Source organism: Balaenoptera physalus (genome assembly GCF_965194825.1).
Source record: "Balaenoptera physalus genome assembly, chromosome: 20".
In the NCBI taxonomy this organism is placed as follows: Eukaryota; Metazoa; Chordata; class Mammalia; order Artiodactyla; family Balaenopteridae; genus Balaenoptera; species Balaenoptera physalus.
The window spans coordinates 64269775-64288176 of record NC_138901.1 but is presented as its reverse complement, the minus strand read 5'-3'; the positions used below and the strand labels follow the sequence as shown (position 1 = coordinate 64288176).

Below are 18402 nucleotides of genomic sequence, written 5' to 3'. Positions count from 1 at the left end.
CAATGGGCAGAAGCGCCGCGCTAGCCTGCTCCCGCCCCCCGGCGCGCTGGAGCCAATCGGAAGGGGTGTGTGTGCGAGCGCAGGCGGGGAGGGGGCTCGCTTAGCACCCGGAGGCCCTGATCTCAGGTCCCGGGGTCCCGGTGGCGGCCGGAGCGCTCGGTCCGCAGGCGGCCGGCGGGCGGACCCCTCCCGCCCCACGCGCGCGCCCGCCTTACCCCCGGGCAGCCTCCTCGGCTCCCGCGCGGCGGCGGTTCCTCCCCCTCCCCCAGCCCTGGCTCCGGGGGACCCCGCGATGCCGGTCCGCACCGAGTGTCCCCCGCCGGCCGGTGCCTCGGCCGCCTCCGCCGCCTCGCTCATCCCGCCGCCGCCCATCAACACGCAGCAGCCCGGCGTGGCCACCAGCCTGCTCTACAGCGGCTCTAAGTTCCGCGGCCACCAGAAGAGCAAGGGTAACTCGTACGACGTAGAGGTGGTGCTGCAGGTGAGCCGGCTGCCGGGCCTCTCGCGGCGCCCACTGGCGGGGCCGCGCCGCCGCCCCCTCGAGCCCGCGGCCGCGGACGGGCCTGCTGCCCGGGCCTGCCGGGAGACCTCCGGCGCACCCCAACTCTGCGGGCCAGAGCCGGGAACCGGCGGCCTCAGACCCGGCCCTGCCTCCCCGTGGCCTGTCGCCCCAGGACCAGCCCTCCTTCTAGCCCTTCTCGGACCCCGAAGAGCTCTCCAGTGGTTCCCCCTGACTCGGGACCCTCCCAGGCCTGTGACGTGCCTGCTGCCCCTTACGTTTTTCTCGGTCCCAGGAAGCCCAGGCCCTGGGGCCCGCCTCCTTCTCCTGGGGTTTTCTCCTTGGGGGACTTCCTCAGCCCCCTCCCTCCATTAGCCCCTGAGCTTGAGAGCCCCCAGCCCACCCTGATTCCTGCCCCACCCCCCAGGCTGTTCCCTCATCCTGGGTGGGCTCCTCATAGTCTGTTAAGAAGCTGGCCTCCTAGCCCCCCAACCCCTAGTCTCTTCCTGGCCCAGGCTTCTCGTACTCCCTACCCCTGCCCTCTGGCCACTTCCAGGCCACTCCCGGTCTCCCTGGCCTGTCTGCCTACACCTCTGTTCTCCTCCTTCCTGGCTCCGGGGGACCCTCTTTCGTGTTCTTAACTTTGATCGACACGGCCAGGGCTTTCTCCCAGTCTCTAATACCCACGTACTGGGAAATGTAACTCACCCGCTTTATTCCTCATACGGTATTTCCTTCCCGTGTCCACCCACCTCCCCCCATTTGACCTGGATTCCCGAGAACCTGCTGCCAGCCCCTAATGGCTTTGGAACTGCAGCTTCACCTGTCCCGGCCCTTTCCTGCACCTCACCCCTCTCACGCAAATGGGAGCACACTTGACGTTTCTTCCCAGCCCAAGGAGACTGGCAGTGGTTGATACTCCTTTTTCCTCTCCCTCCTAGAAAACTGTTCCTCCTCTCTAGCTGCCCAGACCTGCATCAGGACCCACCTCCTCCTCCCTTTGCCCCTTTGTCCTTAGTCTGATACCTCACCTCCTAGGCTGTTCCCAAAAGCCCCCCCAAACATCTGTCCTCTTGAAAGGCTTTCCAGAAGCTTTGAGGTCTTGTGTGAGGACAGAACGTAGCAAGTGTCTTTTCCTTATGCTTGCCCTTTGCCCTTTAATAATTTTAGATCTTTAACAGCCTCTTTTCTAAGCAAGTAGGTCTCCCACCCAAAGAACAGTTGTGGATGCGTTTTCTTTCCACTAACTGCAGAGCATTCATCAGCCTCTTTTTTCTTACTGCTTTGTGGGAATAGATAATTTCTTTTGATTGGGAGAACTCCATTTCTGTGTTGTGTCTTTGGTCTATAAACTTAAATATCTATCATGAGCCACGATATTTATTGTAATTGAAAAAAATAGGAGTTCCCTGGCGGTCCAGTGGTTAGGATTCAGTGCTTTCACTGTCGTGGCCCAGGTTCAGTCCCTGGTCAGGGAACTGAGATCCGGCAAGCTGCAAGGTGCGGCCAAAAAAAAAAAAAAAAAAGTACCGTGGCTGAGTTATTTCAGTCTTCATAATGAGATGCCTAATGTGGTAATCCCCCTTCTCTTGCTTCAAATGTGAGAGTTTAGTAGGAAGTTATAGGCTTTTTTACTTTTTGCAGCTAATCATAAAATTCTAGAAGTGAGATCCCTGGTGAGGATCACGTTTGCAATGATCCTGAATTTGTGCCCCTTGTTGAGTTTGATGGTTTAGGATGGGGTCGGGGACAAGTGGCAGGGTAGCCAAGTGTCAAAAGAGAAGTTCGCCTTGGTTACTGTAGCAGCTCCCCTCCCTGGCCTTAGTGTGTGGTTTCTGAATTCCTGTCAGGTGCCAACTTCCTTGTGAACCGCTGGGAGTGGGGATTGAGTTGGTGCACAACTGGTAGGTCCCAGGGCGGCCCGAGCGGAGACCTGGCCCGTGGCTGGAGGCCCCTTGGAGTGGGCAGCCCGAGCGGAGACCTGGCCGGTGGCTGGAGGCCCCTTGGAGTGGGCTGCCCGAGGGGAGACCTGGCCGGTGGCTGGAGGCCCCTTGGAGTGGGCGGCCCGAGCGGAGACCTGGCCGGTGGCTGGAGGCCCCTTGGAGTGGGCGGCCCGAGCGGAGACCTGGCCGGTGGCTGGAGGCCCCTTGGAGTGGGGGCAGTGGTCTCACCCAGGAATGCTGCCCTGTATCCGGACTGGTGAGCGGCTTGTCCGTCGTGGAGACAGTCAGTGGCGTGTGAATAACTCCATCATCTGGTTTTTCAGCCAGGACTGGGTTCTTGGGCTCAGCCTTCTTAGAATACTTATGCTTTTTGTAACTTCATCTATTTCCTGTTTTCTTTCTGTTTTTCGTAACAGCTTTACTGAGATACGATGCACCTATTAACACCATTCGCACGTTTAAGGTATACAATTCAGTAGTTTTTTAGTGTAGTCACAAAGTTGTGTAACCATCACTGCAATCTAATTTTAGAATGTTTTCATCATCCCCCAAAGAACCCTTAGCTGTCACACCCCTCCAACCCTAGGCAACCCCTATTTTTTTTTCACCTAAGATTTGCTTATTCTGGACTTTTCATGTAAATGGAGTCGTACAATGATGTGACCTTTCGTGTCTAGCTTCTTCCATTGAGCAGTGTTTCAGGGCTCACCCACGTCACAGCAGGTGTCAGTGCTTCCTGACTTCTTATCGTTGCCTAATAGTCCCCTGTGTGGATCTACGGCATTTTGTTTATCCATTGATCCGTCCACGGGTGTTTGGATTTTTTCCACTCTGGGGCTGTTATGAACACACTGCTGTGAGCATTCACGTACAAGTTCTTATGTGGACATACGTCTTCCTTTCTCCTGGATATCTCCCTACCAGTGGAATACTGGGTCATATGGTAATTATTTGTTTAACACTTGAGGAACTGCCAGACTGATTTCCAAAGTGGCTGCGTCATTTTGCATTCCCACCAGCAGCGTCTGAGGCTCCAGTTTCTCCACATCCTCATCAACACTTGCTATTGTCTGTCTTTTTGATTGTAGCCATCCTAGTGGGTGTGAGGCGGTGTCTCATTGTGGCTTTGATTTGAGCTTCCGGGATGACTGACAAGGTTGGGCCTCTTTTCATGGGCTTCTGGAGTGCCTTTTCTTTTTGGAAATTCCAGTTTAAAGAGCTCCGCTAACGTTTGTAGGATGCTGACCGCTCTTTTTGTTGTTGTTGTTTTGTTACTGTGATTGCTCTCTTTCTCCTCTGCCATCCAAGAAGCTAAGAGTGAAGTGAAGGCCAGGTCACTGTGGAAGGAGTATTAAAAAGAGCAGCTGTTGGACACAGCTGTGCTGCAAGACCTTCTTGCTGAGCATTTGCCTTGTTATCTTTCTCGTTGAGATGCCGGCCCGTTGTTCGGTTGAAGCTCTCTGCGCTATGGTGGGTTTGAGTTCATCAAGATCAATTTGGGCAGAAAGGGAGAGGCACATGCTTGGATGGAGGCCAGAATGAAATTCTGATTCTTGAGCAGGTGATAATCCGAGCAAAATGTTAGCCAATTTACAGTGCAGTTTTTAATCTTATTAGCAAGTATCCTTGCCACCTGATGCCCTTTCTGGCAGCTGTGAAACCCCAAACTATATTGAAATTCAGTGAGAATTGCATCCTTGAAACTTAAGGCCTTGGGTTAGAGCTGTGTGTCCTTTAACACAACTTCTTTACTGACCCCTGTGAGTTCGGATCAGCTGCTTGATGCCGTCCGATGCCCAGGTCAGCAGGTGAGGACGTTTGCAGGGCTGTGGTGCTTTTCAGGTGGAGACCGTTGTCCCCAACACTGGACGGTGGGACCGCCCCAGCTTCGTTGAAGCCCGCTTGCTTTGGTGCTGACCTCGACTGGCTGGCTGAGTTCACTGCAGCTTCTAAGCACTGCCTTGGTGTTTGACTCATGGTGTATTGGAAGTAGTTGGGTCCCCAGATCTGATAAATGCCACAAAATGTTCCTAGTTTCTTAAATGAGGCCTCACTCAGTGTTGAACACTCAGCGTGCCACAGGACCTGTGAGCCCCGGGCTGCACTGGGCCAGCCGGCCTCCAGGCTCCCTTGACCCCACCCGCCTGCCGCCCTGGCCTCGAAGGGGCCTCTGCCTGCCGGACGTGCTCCCGCTGTCTCCTGCTGGACCCTCCATTGGTAACGAGGCTGTGTGTGTCTTTTCAGCACGTGGACACGGGGAACTCGTACCTCTGTGGGTATCTGAAGATCAAAGGCCTTACTGAGGTAAGCGCTCCTCCCACGGGCAGGAGCCGGAGGGGCCTCGGTCCTGAAGGGCCAGCAACCTCGACTCCTCAGGCCTGATTCAGGAGCCCCATTTCTAAGTGTGGTTCTTTCAGGGGGAGCGTAGAGCAGGCAGTTTGGACGTGTCCTGTTGGAAAGCACACAGACTCACAGACCGTTGACGTTTATAAACAGGTCAGCGTGTGCCCAACGCTACTGATTTTACTTTAATCCTTTTTGAGGAAAACAAACATAGTAAGGACATAGTTGCCACCGTCGTGGTCAGTTTCAGCCTCTGGGCGAGCATCTTTCCTCTGAGGACTGAGGTCTTCGCAGTTCGAAAACATAGGTGTTTTCCTTTCTTTGAACCACCTTAAACCTCAGAACTCCTGGGAATATCGGAGGCAGGAGAGAGCATGCTTTCTTTTCCCGCTGGTGAGTGGGCAGGAGGAGGGCCTGGCGCCGCCTGGCCGAGGGTCGGGGGCCGCGGCGTTCGCATCCTCGCGCCGCCTCCTCTGGCCCCACGACGTCACCTCTGTCCATTCCATTCCCTCATCCGCGAGGTGAGAGCTCCAGGTGCCTGCTGTGTCTCCCGGGGAAGACGCAGGGTCAGCGAGTGGCAGGCTCCGAGGGACCTGACAAGGCTGGTCCTCCTCGGTCTGGAAACACTTGTTTCCGTCGCCCCCGTTCCCCCTGTTCTCCTACTTCCCCACCGGGAGTCTGAGAATCTCCGTGAAATTTGTTGTTGAGACAAAAAGGTATCTCTTCCCTCCTCTAGAAAACGTGTCCAATCAAGTAGGGGCAGAAAATGACAGCAAAAGGAAGGGTTCTCACCCGTGGGTTTGTGCCAGTAGAAGGCACACAGGAAACAGAATACGCTCAACTCTTAGGTGGCCAAACACATTTGTTGAGCGCAGAACACAGACATTTAACTTCATGAGGAAACCAGCAAAATCTGTCACGTGGGATGTGGACACCGATTCCAGATGGTCACAGGAAGCTTTGTGGAAATGGTTAAGTAGGATTAAAAATCCACAGACCGCGTACGGAAGTGCTGTGGACGTCCCACCGGGAGCAGGTGGTGCTAATGAAGGGAAGCACCCCCAAGCCACCTAGAGCCAGGCTCCTCTGAGCGGACGGGGTGCTGGCTTGGCCCTTCCCTGGGCCCGGCCCTTCCCGCCTGAAGCCGCCTTTTACTAGAGGAGGGCTGTGTTTCCTGAGGCCCTTCGTCCTGCCCGAGCGTCAGGAGTCTGTGAAGTCATCTTTTTTAATAACTTTTTTTAGTCCCTTTACTGAGATATAATTCACATAGCATACATTCACCCATTTACAACGTGCAATCTAGGACCTCCCTGGCAATCGAGTGGTTAGGGCTCTGCAATTCCACTGCAGGGGGCACGGGTTCCATCCCGGGTTGGGGAACTAAGATCCTGCAACACACGACCAAAAAAAAAAAAAAAGTGTACAATCTGTTGGCTTTCAGTATAGTCACAGCATTGTACAACTGTCTAACAGTTTTTTAAGTTATAAATCTAATGCATGGTCACTGGATAATTGGTAAGATGCAGAAAAGGGTGACGATTCTTTGAATGGTTTTACACCTGTTATAAAGCACAGTTAACCATTTTTGTTTGCTTTTCCATTTATAGCTGTTGAAAAAGCACATATGTGATTTACTTTAATGTAACTGAACGGTTTAGGTCATAGTCATGGTCTTCCTCGTCTGTACGGAAATAGGGAAAATTCACTGTTACACTGGAGATAACTTGCCTCTTATCTGCCTTACATTCACAAATAAGTACAGTTTTTGAAGTTTGTGTGCCTTGTGGAAATTAAATCCCAGAATTGTGAGAATGGGTGTCAAATAACATTCCCTTTGCAATCCCGAGCCAGCCACCCGCAGGGAGTGGGGCGTCCCTGGGGAGGCCCGGCGGAGGCGGCTGGCACCCAGCCTGGGAGCCCAGCCTGGGGGTGTCATGGTCAGGCCTGCCACGCACTCTCCAGACAGTTCTGGACGCTCCCGAGGCTGAACCAGGGAGCTGGTCACACTACCCAGAGCCACAGGCGCTCGTTTACTGCTGGTTTCAGAAGTTCTTGCTGAGTTACTGGCCAGTCAAATGTTGACCTCCCAGAAGGCAGGTCTTCACGGAAAGCTGGAGCCACCTCCAGGCAGGTGAGCCTGGAGTCAGTGAGGGGAGTGGGACCCGGCGCAGGGATCCCACCCCCGGGGATGCTGGCCACGCCCCCCCTCTGTGACCCCCACCCCCGGCTGTAGTCAGGGCTTGAATGTCCTCGCCTGCCCTGTGAGAGGCTTTGTCGTTTTGGTTCCTTCTGTGCACATGACTCTCATTCATTAGGTGTTTATTTTATTTAATTTTGGAAGTTTGTGGGTACCTTGTGGTCACCCTGGTAGATTGCCTGAAACATTTGAGAGAGAAGTCGGCGCAGAATCACTTATTAGGAAAACTCGTGGCTTGAACATAAGTATGTTCTTTGCGTTGTAATAGGAGGACTTGATCGTTTATCCTTCTATTTTAGGGAAGTCTTGATAGAACTCAGGAAGTCAATATATTGTCTATAGCTTTTTATTTAACATCTCAAGTCCGCTGGCAGCTTACACAGAACATTTTCCCTTAGCAGTCCTTCCTAAAACTGATGAGTATAGTTTGATTTATACCTTTAAAAATCAGGTTTCCACTTAGGAACTTATCTCTTCTTTAATCTCTTCACTCTGTATTTATAAATATCTGTTTGAGGAACCCAGCACTAGTGTTGGGGTGAGGGCTGCGGTTTCAGGGGGGTGGCAAATCTGTAGTGTTTCGAGGTCACTGCTATGAGGACAGGCTGCCTGGGTGTGTGCGGTAAAGCAGCCACGGGCTTTCTGGAAGCCCCGGTCCACGTGGCAGGAGAGCCGGGAGAAGTGGCAAAGGCATGGGAACAGATTTATTTTAAACGGGTAGTTAAGTTTGATGCCAATTGAGAGGGGCTTACGTGGGGTGAGAAGAAGAAAGCGGGACCTCTATGGTCCCAGGATTTTAGGGTGGTGACCCTTGCTCTGCCAGGTGGTGGGTCATCACCGCACCCTTGGGAGGTACCCGGGCGGGTGGGTGGTGCTGAGGGGCCAACCTGGCAGGTGGGTTGGCCGGTCTCTAGAAATGCAGAGAAACGGTACACTTTTTATATTGTTGACTTGTTCTTCCATTAATTTTTTCAAAATCTTTGGTGCTTCCTTACTATCAGAGGAACAAGTAGCAACGTTGTCCGGAGTATTCCAAGCACCCAGTCAGGATGACGGCTTATTTGTTTTTCCAGCGGTTGTGGCTTCCCAGGGCAGACGTGATTTATCAATGTTTCCCATCGTATAAGCTGTCTGAGCTCATGAGATAGAATTATACGAATGCCTAATACATCAAGGTATTCTACCAACCTCCCCCTGCCCCCCAAACCTGAAGAGTTGGCGTAAAAAGGACAGGCTGAGGCAGTTTGAGAAGCAGTGGCTGGGCCGTGGCACGAGGGAGATGGAGCTTGATTTTGGAGCCTCTCTGGGTATTCGCCTTGGAAAGTAAAACCTATCAAGTTACCGTCTGCTTTGTATTCAGAAATAACCTGTCCAAATTCTTTTCTGAGCCATCAGCACATAACAAGTGCGCCAAAGAGGGGTTCCCTGCTTCTGGCAAAGGCCCCGGAATCCAACAGACCCCCTCCCCCCAGCCCCTGCGCTTCAGGCTCCCTCCACGGCCGTGGGCGTCGCTGGTCTGGGGGTTGCTCAGCAGTGTGGCCATTTCCGCAAAGCTTTGGGGAGAGATTACAGCAAGGTTGGTTTCTTCCTTTGTGAAAGGTTACAACTCCCGTTTGACATCGTGTTTGACATTTGGGTTCTTACCATAGGAGTATCCAACCCTCACGACCTTCTTTGAAGGAGAAATCATCAGCAAAAAGCACCCTTTCTTAACCCGAAAGTGGGATGCGGACGAGGATGTGGACCGGAAGCATTGGGTGAGTGCCCGTCTGCTCTGGGCCCCCGGGGGCTGGCGGCACCGTCCCTCTCCAGCCACCGTTCCCTTCCCGCCTCCTCTGCCATCCCTGACGGCCTCTGCCTTTAGGGTGCGCCTGGGGTGGAGGCGCGCGGTTCCCGCTCACAGGCAGGGCCTCAGGGCCGCTCCTGCCCTGGAAGTGCCCACGCCTGTCAAGCACGGCTGTGTGCTCGCAGCTGTGAGCTCAGGACAGCTCAGAGCTCCTCCTTGAGCCTTTTCGCCGGGGCCACGCGAGTCCTGTGTCTTTAAAATCCCATTTCTCAGCCGGTCGTTAGAGCCTTTTGGCTTAGCTGGCTGTGGCGAGGATGAACTTCGGTTCCACACCGAGGAAGTCCAGTGCGCTCCCCCCTGCACCCCGCAGGGTGAGGTGTCAGTAGTGGAGATTCCAGAGCGGCTCCCGGGCCGCCACCGCTCCTGGCTGTGTCCCTGCGCTCCTGCTTCCGGGCCCAAGGGCTCCTGGGGGCCCCGCCTGCAGACACTCTGCAGGAGGCAGCGTCCTTGTTGGTGAGCCGCTTTCTCATACCTGAGTTAGGAAAGAAACACCTGTCAAATGCTGAGTTTCGATTGAATTTAAACTTGAGCTTTTGAATTTTAAAGACATGTTTTGGCTCTTGTAGCAAGCAGACACTGAGGTAGACGGCCACCTGTGTTTCTAATAGAGTACGAACGGGAGCCGAGCGTCTGGAAGCTGGGGAGCCTGGAAGGTGCCGCTGTCGGGGAGCGCCCCTGGGAGCCGTCAGGCCCCGCCCCGCCCGGCTCTCCCCGCCCGCCCGGCACCCACCTCTCCTGCACAGCCCAGCGAGCACACGGCCTGTCTTCCTTCCAACTTTGTTTTCCATTTCAAATTGGTCCTGCAAAAAGTAAGGTCTTTGAGGCCCAATGAAAACTCAGTTTGAGGCTGGTTGGCTGCAGGTGAAGAACCTGGAGAGCAGCTCGAACTTCCTGTTGCCTTTCGTTAGAGCTGGAGACACCCGGACTCCGGCCTTCCTAGGCTGGGTTGAACTATTGAGTGAAAGAGGGGCCGGGAAGGCCACCCTGGGCCCCAGCCTGCTGGGCGTGCGAGGTCGGGCCTGTGGACGGTTTCCCTCCAGGAGCGCTGGCTGCCTTCCTGGGACTCAGGGCTTCCCGATGCCCTCTCCCCACGTGGGATTCCCAGACTCCCACGTGGGCCCCAGCGGCTCTGAGTGCCCCTCTGTGTGTCGGGGAGCCACGATGTCTACTGCACACTGGGGTCAGGACACTGTAGTTCACCCTCGAGTTTTCCTGAATGAGATTTGAAGTGGGTATTATGATAAAGTGATAAAAGATTATGGTGATTATCATTATTGCGATAAAGTAAAGATTCGTCACACGTAATCTACTTAGAGTAAAAATATCTGTGTGACAGATTCTATGACTTAATACCTCTCGGTCTTAACTTTTTTTTTTTTAAAGGTTAATTCTTTTTTTTAAAAAATTAATTAATTAATTAATTAATTTATTTATGGCTGTGTGTTGGGTCTTCGTTTCTGTGCGAGGGCTTTCTCTAGTTGCGGCAAGTGGGGGCCACTCTTCATCGCGGTGCGCGGGCCGCTCACTATCGCGGCCTCTCTTGTTGCAGAGCACAGGCTCCAGACGCGCAGGCTCAGCAATTGTGGCTCACGGGCCTAGTTGCTCCGCGGCATGTGGGATCTTCCCAGACCAGGGCTCGAACCCGTGTCCCCTGCATTGGCAGGCAGATTCTCAACCACTGCACCACCAGGGAAGCCCACTGTCTTAACTTTTTATTCAGGAGGTTTTTTAATAGAATTAATACATACTTATCTTTAAATATTTGAAAAAAACAAAAGCAAAACATCTGTAATGGCAAACACCTAAAGCTAAAGCAGGGGTTAACCTTTTCCTAAATCTTTTTTGAGTATATGTACTTTTTTTTTTTTTTGTAACAAAAACATGATCATAAGGTACAGCTTTGTTGCCGTAACCAAGCGTGACTTGTTTCTGGTCTCAACTAGCTGGCCCCAAGCCGCCAGGCCACTGCGTTGTCGGGGGACCCCACTTTACTAACCCCCCCCCCGACCCTGGCACTACAGGCTGGTTCAGCCTGAGTCTTTGCCCCCGTTGGTTGATGTATGGAGACCCCATCCCTGATCGTCTGGCTGCGTCTGTCTGGAGTAAGGGGTGAGAGAAGGCCCGGGGTTGCATCCATCCCCGTTCGGCGGCCTTTCCTGAGCGCGTTAACTAGGCAGGCGTAGGGTCCAGGCGTCTGCCCCGGGGTCCAGGCCCCAGTGCGCGGGGTGACCAGACGCTCCCTGCCCGCCGGCCGCTGCCTCGCCCTGGAGGGGCCACGGCACCGGCCCAGCACACCTGCCACCCCTCTGTCCCTCATTCTCATACTCTGCTTTTGGCTTTCAGGGCAAGTTTCTGGCTTTTTATCAGTACGCAAAATCGTTTAATTCAGACGACTTTGATTACGAAGAGCTGAAGAGTGGGGACTATGTCTTCATGAGGTGGAAGGTAAGGCTGCCCAGATGTGCCGGGCCTGTGGTGTGGCCCCCGGGCCCCAGGCCCCTCAGGCCCATGCTCACCCCCATGTGGGGCAGGCACGGCTCTTGTGTCCTCTGCCTTTGTTCTCTCCTGCGACCCTGCAGGCTGGGTCATCCCAAGTGTCCTGTGTACTCGGGAGACCCCCGTTGTCTCAACCCCTAAGTGACCTCGCCCGGGCTGTGGGCCGTCACGGCGCCCCCGGTCCCTCCAGCTCAGGAAGCACGGGGCCGGGGACAGAATTTGGGCTTTCCCCCAGCCCTTGAGAACCCCATCGGGCCGGGCTCGCTGGGGTGGCTCTGGTGCCCCCTCTGGTGTTTCCTGGGTTAAAGCCACAGGGTACTGAATTCAGGAGGCGAGTGTGTGAAGTCACTTGGAGAACCTATACCCACCTCCAACCCCTCACCCCCAACCTGTAGGAAAAAGCCGCTTTATGGTGAAATCTCGCCAGCTTTCCTACAGACGAATCCTGTAGCACCCTCATTCCCAGTCTGTGTTTCTGTGGTGAGAATTGGGGCGGGGGCTTGGCCCTGGCAGCAGACAGGCAGGTGCCGGGGGTAACCTGAGTCCCGCCCCGCAACTGGCCAACTAAACAACCCACTAAAGGAAGTGTCGGGTGAGGCTCTACTTTAAAATTAATTTGAAAAACTACAATTTCAGAGACTAGGGAAAGGGAAGGAGAGTTGCTTGGTCTCCAAGAGTTTCTCACGCAGGGTGACTCCCCCGTGGGCCGTCTAGGCCTCCCGTGGGCCATCTAGGCCTCCCGCGGACCCTGACCTCGCCCCCCAGGGGGCTGGCTCCGCCTGGGGTCTGAGGAGGGCAGCACCGTTCTGACCGCTGCTGATGGGGGGGTCCCCAGGGCGAGCGAGCTCCACCTTGCCCTCGGGGTGAGGCCCGGGCCGTAGAAGTGACCCTCGGCTCTCAAGGTGACCGGGAGCCTAGCGACGGTTCCTGGGGTGCAGCAGAAGCGTGAGTCCGCGGCTCAGGGGTGGGAAGGTTTTGACGCGCTCTCGAGGCGTGGGCACCGCGGTGCCCGCCCTCGGCTCTGACCCCGGTGACCTCGACACGTGGTGGCCGTGTGCGTATGTTGAACATGCGAGTGGCTCGGGGGTTCACAGTTGCCTAGCAAGCCACCTGCAGGGGGGCAGGGAGGCCTGGGGGGCCGGAGCCCCCGGCGCTGACCCTCCATCCCCATCCACGTGCAGGAGCAGTTCCTGGTCCCAGACCACACGATCAAGGACATCAGTGGTGCTTCCTTTGCCGGCTTTTACTACATCTGCTTCCAGAAGTCGGCGGCCTCCATAGAGGGCTACTATTACCACAGGAGCTCGGAATGGTAAGGACTGGCCGCCGAGGCCTCATTTCTTGAGGGGCTCACTTGCGTCCACAGGGCAGAGTAAACGAGGTAAAAAAATGAAGTTCTGGGTACAGGAACTCATAGCTAAATGCTTTCAAGCAGCAAATATTTTCAGCTATGTTTATCTCCATTTTTCAGGTCTTGTATTTATTCCTCCACAATTTAATCAGTAACTAAAGTGTCAGGCCCCGCTGTGGACAGTGGGAACTTGGCTGTCAGCGGCCTTTTTAATTTTGTGCTCACGCTCCTGCCTGGTGCCGGCCGGTGACCGGGGCCCGTGGGTGTGGTCGGCCCTGCCCTAGGCCTCTGCCACGGTGACGGCCGCGTGCCACCCGAGGGCTGGCATTTGCCACCTTTGCGGGCCTTATCGTGGCTCCTTGAGCTTCTGTAAGTGCCCCGTTATCCCTGAAGCGCAGACGGTATCATGAAATACCTGATTTCCTCTCTGAATGTGGAAATTATTTTCTTGTGACTTTTGCACACTTTGAAGGCTCCTGCGGGACACTACGTGGGGCTACCCAGCGACAACCGAGTGCCCGGGGCTCCATGCAGCCCTGGCCTCTGTGGGAGCAGCCGTTGTTGGGAGCAACACCTGTTAAGCTTTCAAATGAGTTTTTAAAACTTTTCCTATCCTTTTAAAAGTACCCGCTTTACGGAGATACAGCTCACCTGCTGTACAGTCCCCTCACTGCAAGCGTGCAGTCCAGTGGCTTCCGTGTCGACAGAGTTGTCCAGCCATCACTGCACTCAGTTTCAGAACGTTTTCGTCGGCACGAGAGGGAACCCTGTCCCCCTGAGCTGTCACCCTACCTCCCCGCCCCCTCCAGCCCCAGGCAACCACTAATCTGCTCTCTCTAAGTACAGGTTTGCCTGTCCTGGACGTGTCATGCAAATGGGCCCGCGTACCGTGAAGGGCCCCGGGTTGCGGTGTGTGTCAGCTCTTCGTCTTTATGTTGCTGAGTGATCTCCCGTCGTGTGGCTGGACCACCTTGTCTTATCTGTTCACTGGTGGATGGACACGTGGGTCGTTCCCACCTTTCGGCTGCTGTGCACGCGGGCGTGCAGGAGTCTGAGCCCCTGCTTTCAGCTCCTCTGGGCACTGGCGGTGGGATTGCCGGGTCACGGTGTAGTCTGTATTTCGCTTTCCAGGGAACTGTTTCCCACAGCGGCTGCACCTTTTCACGTTCCCACCAGTGATGTGCAAAGGTTCCACTTCTCGTGTTTCCCCACGTCCTTCCCCACATTTAGGATTACAGCCATCCCACTGGGTGCAAAGGCCTAGGGTTAGGGTTCTGATGGCTAATGCATCGTCCTTTCTTTTCCTTTTTTTTTTTTTTTTGGCTACATTGGGTCTTCGTTGCGGCGCACGGGCTTTCTCTCGTTGCGGTGCCTGAGCTTCTCATTGCGGTGGCTTCTCTTGTTGCGGAGCATGGGCTCAGTAGCTGTGGCTTGCGGGCTCTAGAGCGCAGGCTCAGTAGCTGTGGCGCACGGGCTTAGTGGCTCTGCGGCGTGTGGGATCTTCCCGGACCAGGCTTCGAACCCGTGTCCCCCTGCACTGGCAGGCGGATTCTTGACCACTGCGCCAGCAGGGAAGCCCCCATCGTCCCTTCTTGTTGACGTTTTGGGTGAGAGATAAACTGCTCTTCCCTGTGCTGCTCCGCACTCTTCTGTGGACGGGTGGGGGGAGCCGACACACTGAGCGTCCCCGAGTGGGGACTGTCCCGCCCTGTTTACCCTTCATCTGCTTCCCTCCTCGGAGCACCTGTCACGGGGACGCACACCCGCAGAGCGCTCGGATGCTCTAACAGCCGCGTCTAGGGAGAAGGAAGGTGAAGTCGCTCAGGGTGGGGGGGGCGGCTGTGACGTCATCGATCCCAAGCTCTCCGGATCCGCGCTCTGCGGATCGCGCGGCTTCGGAGGGAAGCGGGGCGGTGGGGAGGGGTGGGGGGCCTGGTCTGCATCCTCCCCCAGAGGACTTGGCCTCTCGTTTCCTAAGACAGGCTGTCGTTGCCTCAGGATTGGAACAGGGCCTACAAACAGCAGGTTTTCTGCCTAGTTCAGGGGGATTAACCAGAGAAATGGAAACAAGGCCAAGCTCAGTTCCCCTGAGGAAGTCTGAGATGAGCTTGCGTTTCCTCTAGGCGTGGCTTCTGCGGGCGCCGGTGGGGCAGGTTCCACACCCTGTGCTGGTTTTTAGGATGTTCTAACGATCCCCCCACCACCACCCTCCTCTCCTCCCCACAGGTATCAGTCGCTCAATCTCACTCATGTTCCAGAACACAGCGCGCCCATCTACGAATTCCGGTGACAGCGGTCCGGGACGGCAACCAAATAAACTGAACTTGGCAAAAAAGAACTTTGCCAAGAAAACTGTGTACCTGCCAGAACCAGGAGAACGTGTGTTCCTGTTTCTTCACGAGCAGACTCGCATCAGAAAGCATGAATGTCAACCCACGGCATCCGAGGAGTGCGGCCGACCAGCAAGGGCAGGTGGAGGGCGGCCTCGGTTCCTCTTCCCTCTCTGTGGCAGTTTGGTCTTAAGCTGTTTTTAAGCTACCGTAAATGCACTTTTCCTCCTGCAGAGCTGACTTCTGTATCACTGAGACGCACATCCCTTCCCCCACGCCCCCCTCCAGCCCCGGCCCCCCTCGGCCTTGGTGCTCAGTGGTCCCCACCAGGCCCCCCGCCCCCCGATTGCTTACTCTGGTAGCTCAAGGGAAGGCCGAGCCCAGCAGCCGTGCGCCCCCGGAGCCCTGTGCGGGGAGGCGGCCGATCGCTCGGCGGGGTTGGGGCGCTGCCAGCCCTGGGATTCCCGCGCTGAGCTGGTCAGTGGCCGGCAGCTTCCCTGGGCCTGCCGTCCAGGTCACAGGATTTAAGGCTTCCAGATCCCTGGCAGGGACAGATTCCCGTCCTGCTCACTCAGCACGTTTGCTCCAAACTTTTGAACTTGAGGGCAATACTAAACTTAAAAAAAAAAAAAAAAAAAAAAAGTTTTTTTTATTACAAAATTATTTTTATGGTCCCTTTAACAAGGACCCTATGGCAAATGCACAATTATTCAGAATTACATTTTATCGTTTTCACATTGAAAACAGCAAATGTTGACTTAGTAGTTTTTATACCTATATTCTATTTGTAAATGTATATTTAATCAGCCAGCAGTTTGAAACTGGTCACGTGGTACAGAAGTTTTGCAGCGTTGCGTCGGTCACAGCGCTAAGCGTGAGAGCCGTTTTGGGGGCCAGTTTAGCATTTGTGCGTTCTCCTTTCGCTACTCGGAACAGCAGTGCTTCGCGGCGCCCTTTCCCGCCAGGCAGAAGGAGCCGCTCTCCCCAAACCGCAGCTCGGCCGCGTTGGCGTGGGGGAGGGGTGAGAGCATGCGCACTCCCAGAGCTCGCGGCTCACGTGCCAAAGTGTGTGTGTGTGTCTGTGCGCGTGCGCACGTGCGCGTGCAGTTGTGTTGTTTAAATGTTTAGAAAGCTTCATAGCGTGGCATCCGCTGTAGCCCGCAGACGTGGGCAGGGCTTGGGGGATTGGCATTTGCTGGTGCTTTACAAGACTTGCTCAGAATACCGGAGGGAAAGCTTTAACAACGAGGTAGTGTTTTAACCCATGGGAGCAAAACAAACGCGAGGTGCATGTCCACGGGCGGAGTAAGAAAGCACAAAGCCCTTCCGTCTAGGTGCGTGGTGGGGCAATCTTTTATTCCCAAGAAGTGACTTTGGTTTATTGACGTACGTACTGTATGTTCCTGAGGTTGAGTGTCAGGAGAAGCCTTAAAGGAGAAGTGTTGGGGAAGGTGGTGGGTGGGTGTCAGGGCCGCTGGGCTGTGTGGTCCTGAAGCTCCCTACAGAGATGCAAGCATCCATCTGGAAAGGCCAGGGCCTGGGGACCCTGGAAAGTTGCCTGGTGGCTGCAGCGGAGAGATGCTTCATGTCCGTCTCCAGAGATGAGTCAGAACGTTTTCTGGATTTTAAAACTCCCAAAGGCAGCGGAGTGGCTGGTTCTGGTCAATCCCAGCTCGGGGCACAAGGCCTGGGCCAGCGCTGCAGGGTGTAACCAGCTCCTTGAAGGGTTCAGGTGCCACTCAGAATGCCGAGGGTGAGGTCCGCCTGGAGCCTGTCGGGGCCCGCGTGTGTGTGTCCTCCAGTGGGCAGGGCAGGGTGTCTGCGCGGCACTGCTGCTCGGCTGCCCGGGCGGGCCGGGCTCTATTGTGGGCTGGCTTCCTTGCTGAGCCAGGGGTCAAGTGCAGCGGTGTTTGGGGATGAAGAAGTGGTACCCTTTGCCAGCTCTTCGGGACACACCTGTGATGAAGATTGGTTCTCGTACAAACCTGTCTGTCGAGGATGCAGAAGGAGTGGTTTCCACATCCCCTGAGTAACTCCCAGACCATCTGCCCTGACTTAGTTCCCGAAGGAGCTCGGGCGGTCATCCCCAGCCGAGGTTATTCTTTCCTGAGCCTTCTCGTAACCCACATGCCTCTGCTTCTATGTGCGGTGTTCTTGGTTGACTCTTGTATTCGTCGTTCAGAAACGAGTGCAGATGCGCACTCCCTGCCGTCTCCCCCACCCCCTCCTCAGGACGCGGCTCCTGCTCTGCTCAGATCCCCTCCACCCCGCCCTCCCCGCCTCGCCACTCCTGCTGGTGTCGTCCCCTCCCACCCACCCATCCTTTCAGACTTGACGGCGTCTCAGCTGCGGTCCCCCAGTAACTAAGCGATGCCTCCCGTGAAGCAGACGGTCCATCTGCCTGCTGGTTCCACGGTGATGTGCACAGCACAAACTCCAGGGGAGCCAAGGGGGCTTTTCAATGTCTTTTGCTTTCAGAAACAGGGAATTTATATTCTAAGGCCTTGAATTGATTTTTTTTTTTCCTCATAAATAGTCAGATAAGCTAATTTTTAAAAAGAAATGCCATTGAGTATGTGCATTGTGGTTTAAAATTACTAACGAGTTCTGGGAAAGAAAAATAATATTTGATTTTGAATCTTACATGTTTTTAAAAATTAGATTTGAATGGGCAAAAAGTGAGTATTTTGTTTCTTTAGGGAGTACATGTGGAAAGGGTTTGAGGGTTTGGGACGGGAGAAGTATTTTGCAGAGCTATCAATGTCCAAATAATTTTTAAAAAATAATAAAGGTATTTAAGCAGTGAGTGTGTCCTATTTCTAAAGCAAAACGATTCTGTTAGAAGAAACCAACCCCCTTTCTGGCCCTGTGGCTGTGGAGGTTTCTGGGCCCCCCGCAGGGGATTCCAACACGGGGGGACATCTGCGTGATTAGGGGCGAGGCCTCCAGGCTTGTGAGCTGGCCTGCGGAGCGGGGTTACCTGCTGGGTGATGCCGGGGTAGAGATGCCAGCCTGGTGCTTGGCTGGTGTGTGGACGGAGCCAGTGAGACTTCCTCCCCGTCTGGAACCTCAGAGCCCGGGAGATAAAGAGAAGGGACGGCGGTAGCCCCTCCCACGTCAGTGCTCACCTTCCCCAGGTGCGCTTGCTGTGTGCTGACCGCCGTCCTGGGTGCTTGTGACACGTCCACACGTGACGGACCCCGAGAATGGCCTGTGTCCCAGCAGGGGGATACATGGCAACGACACAGTAAAGAATCCGTGTCTGTTAGGTGGTGTTGAGGGACCAGCATTACAGGGAAAGAGCAGGCAGAGCTGCGGCAGACTGGGGGGCACTGTGGGCTGCGCTGGTTGAAAAGACGGTCGGGTGACATTGAGCCAAGACCTGGAGGTGGGTGCG

The 18402-nt window shown here is 55.0% G+C and overlaps 1 protein-coding gene across 2 annotated transcripts; it reads left to right on the top strand.

Annotated features, from left to right (window-relative positions):
- The first annotated feature begins 31 nt into the window (after nucleotides 1-31).
- GID4 (GID complex subunit 4 homolog) lies at nucleotides 32-17811 on the top strand. 2 transcript variants are annotated; one of them, XM_082441674.1, is made up of 7 exons: nucleotides 32-481; nucleotides 4687-4746; nucleotides 8632-8739; nucleotides 11172-11273; nucleotides 12160-12269; nucleotides 12506-12636; nucleotides 14902-17811. In XM_082441674.1, the coding sequence occupies exons 1-6, from the start codon at nucleotides 293-295 to the stop codon at nucleotides 12603-12605; spliced, it is 669 nt and encodes a 222-aa protein (XP_082297800.1). In that variant the 5' UTR covers nucleotides 32-292; the 3' UTR covers nucleotides 12606-12636; nucleotides 14902-17811. The 2 variants fall into 2 exon arrangements, with proteins under 2 accessions (XP_082297800.1, XP_082297801.1); XM_082441675.1 differs by lacking the exon at nucleotides 12160-12269 and having other exon boundaries at nucleotides 38-481.
- Nucleotides 17812-18402: the final 591 nt, after the last annotated feature.

Bases quoted from the DNA above. Each gene is read 5' to 3' on its own strand.
- GID4 (XM_082441674.1), top strand. From the start codon at position 293: ATGCCGGTCCGCACCGAGTGTCCCCCGCCGGCCGGTGCCTCGGCCGCC. The intron at 4,747-8,631 runs GTAAGCGCTCCT...TTCTTACCATAG, and splicing joins AGATCAAAGGCCTTACTGAG to GAGTATCCAACCCTCACGAC. The intron at 12,270-12,505 runs GTGAGTCCGCGG...ATCCACGTGCAG, and splicing joins TCCTGGGGTGCAGCAGAAGC to GAGCAGTTCCTGGTCCCAGA.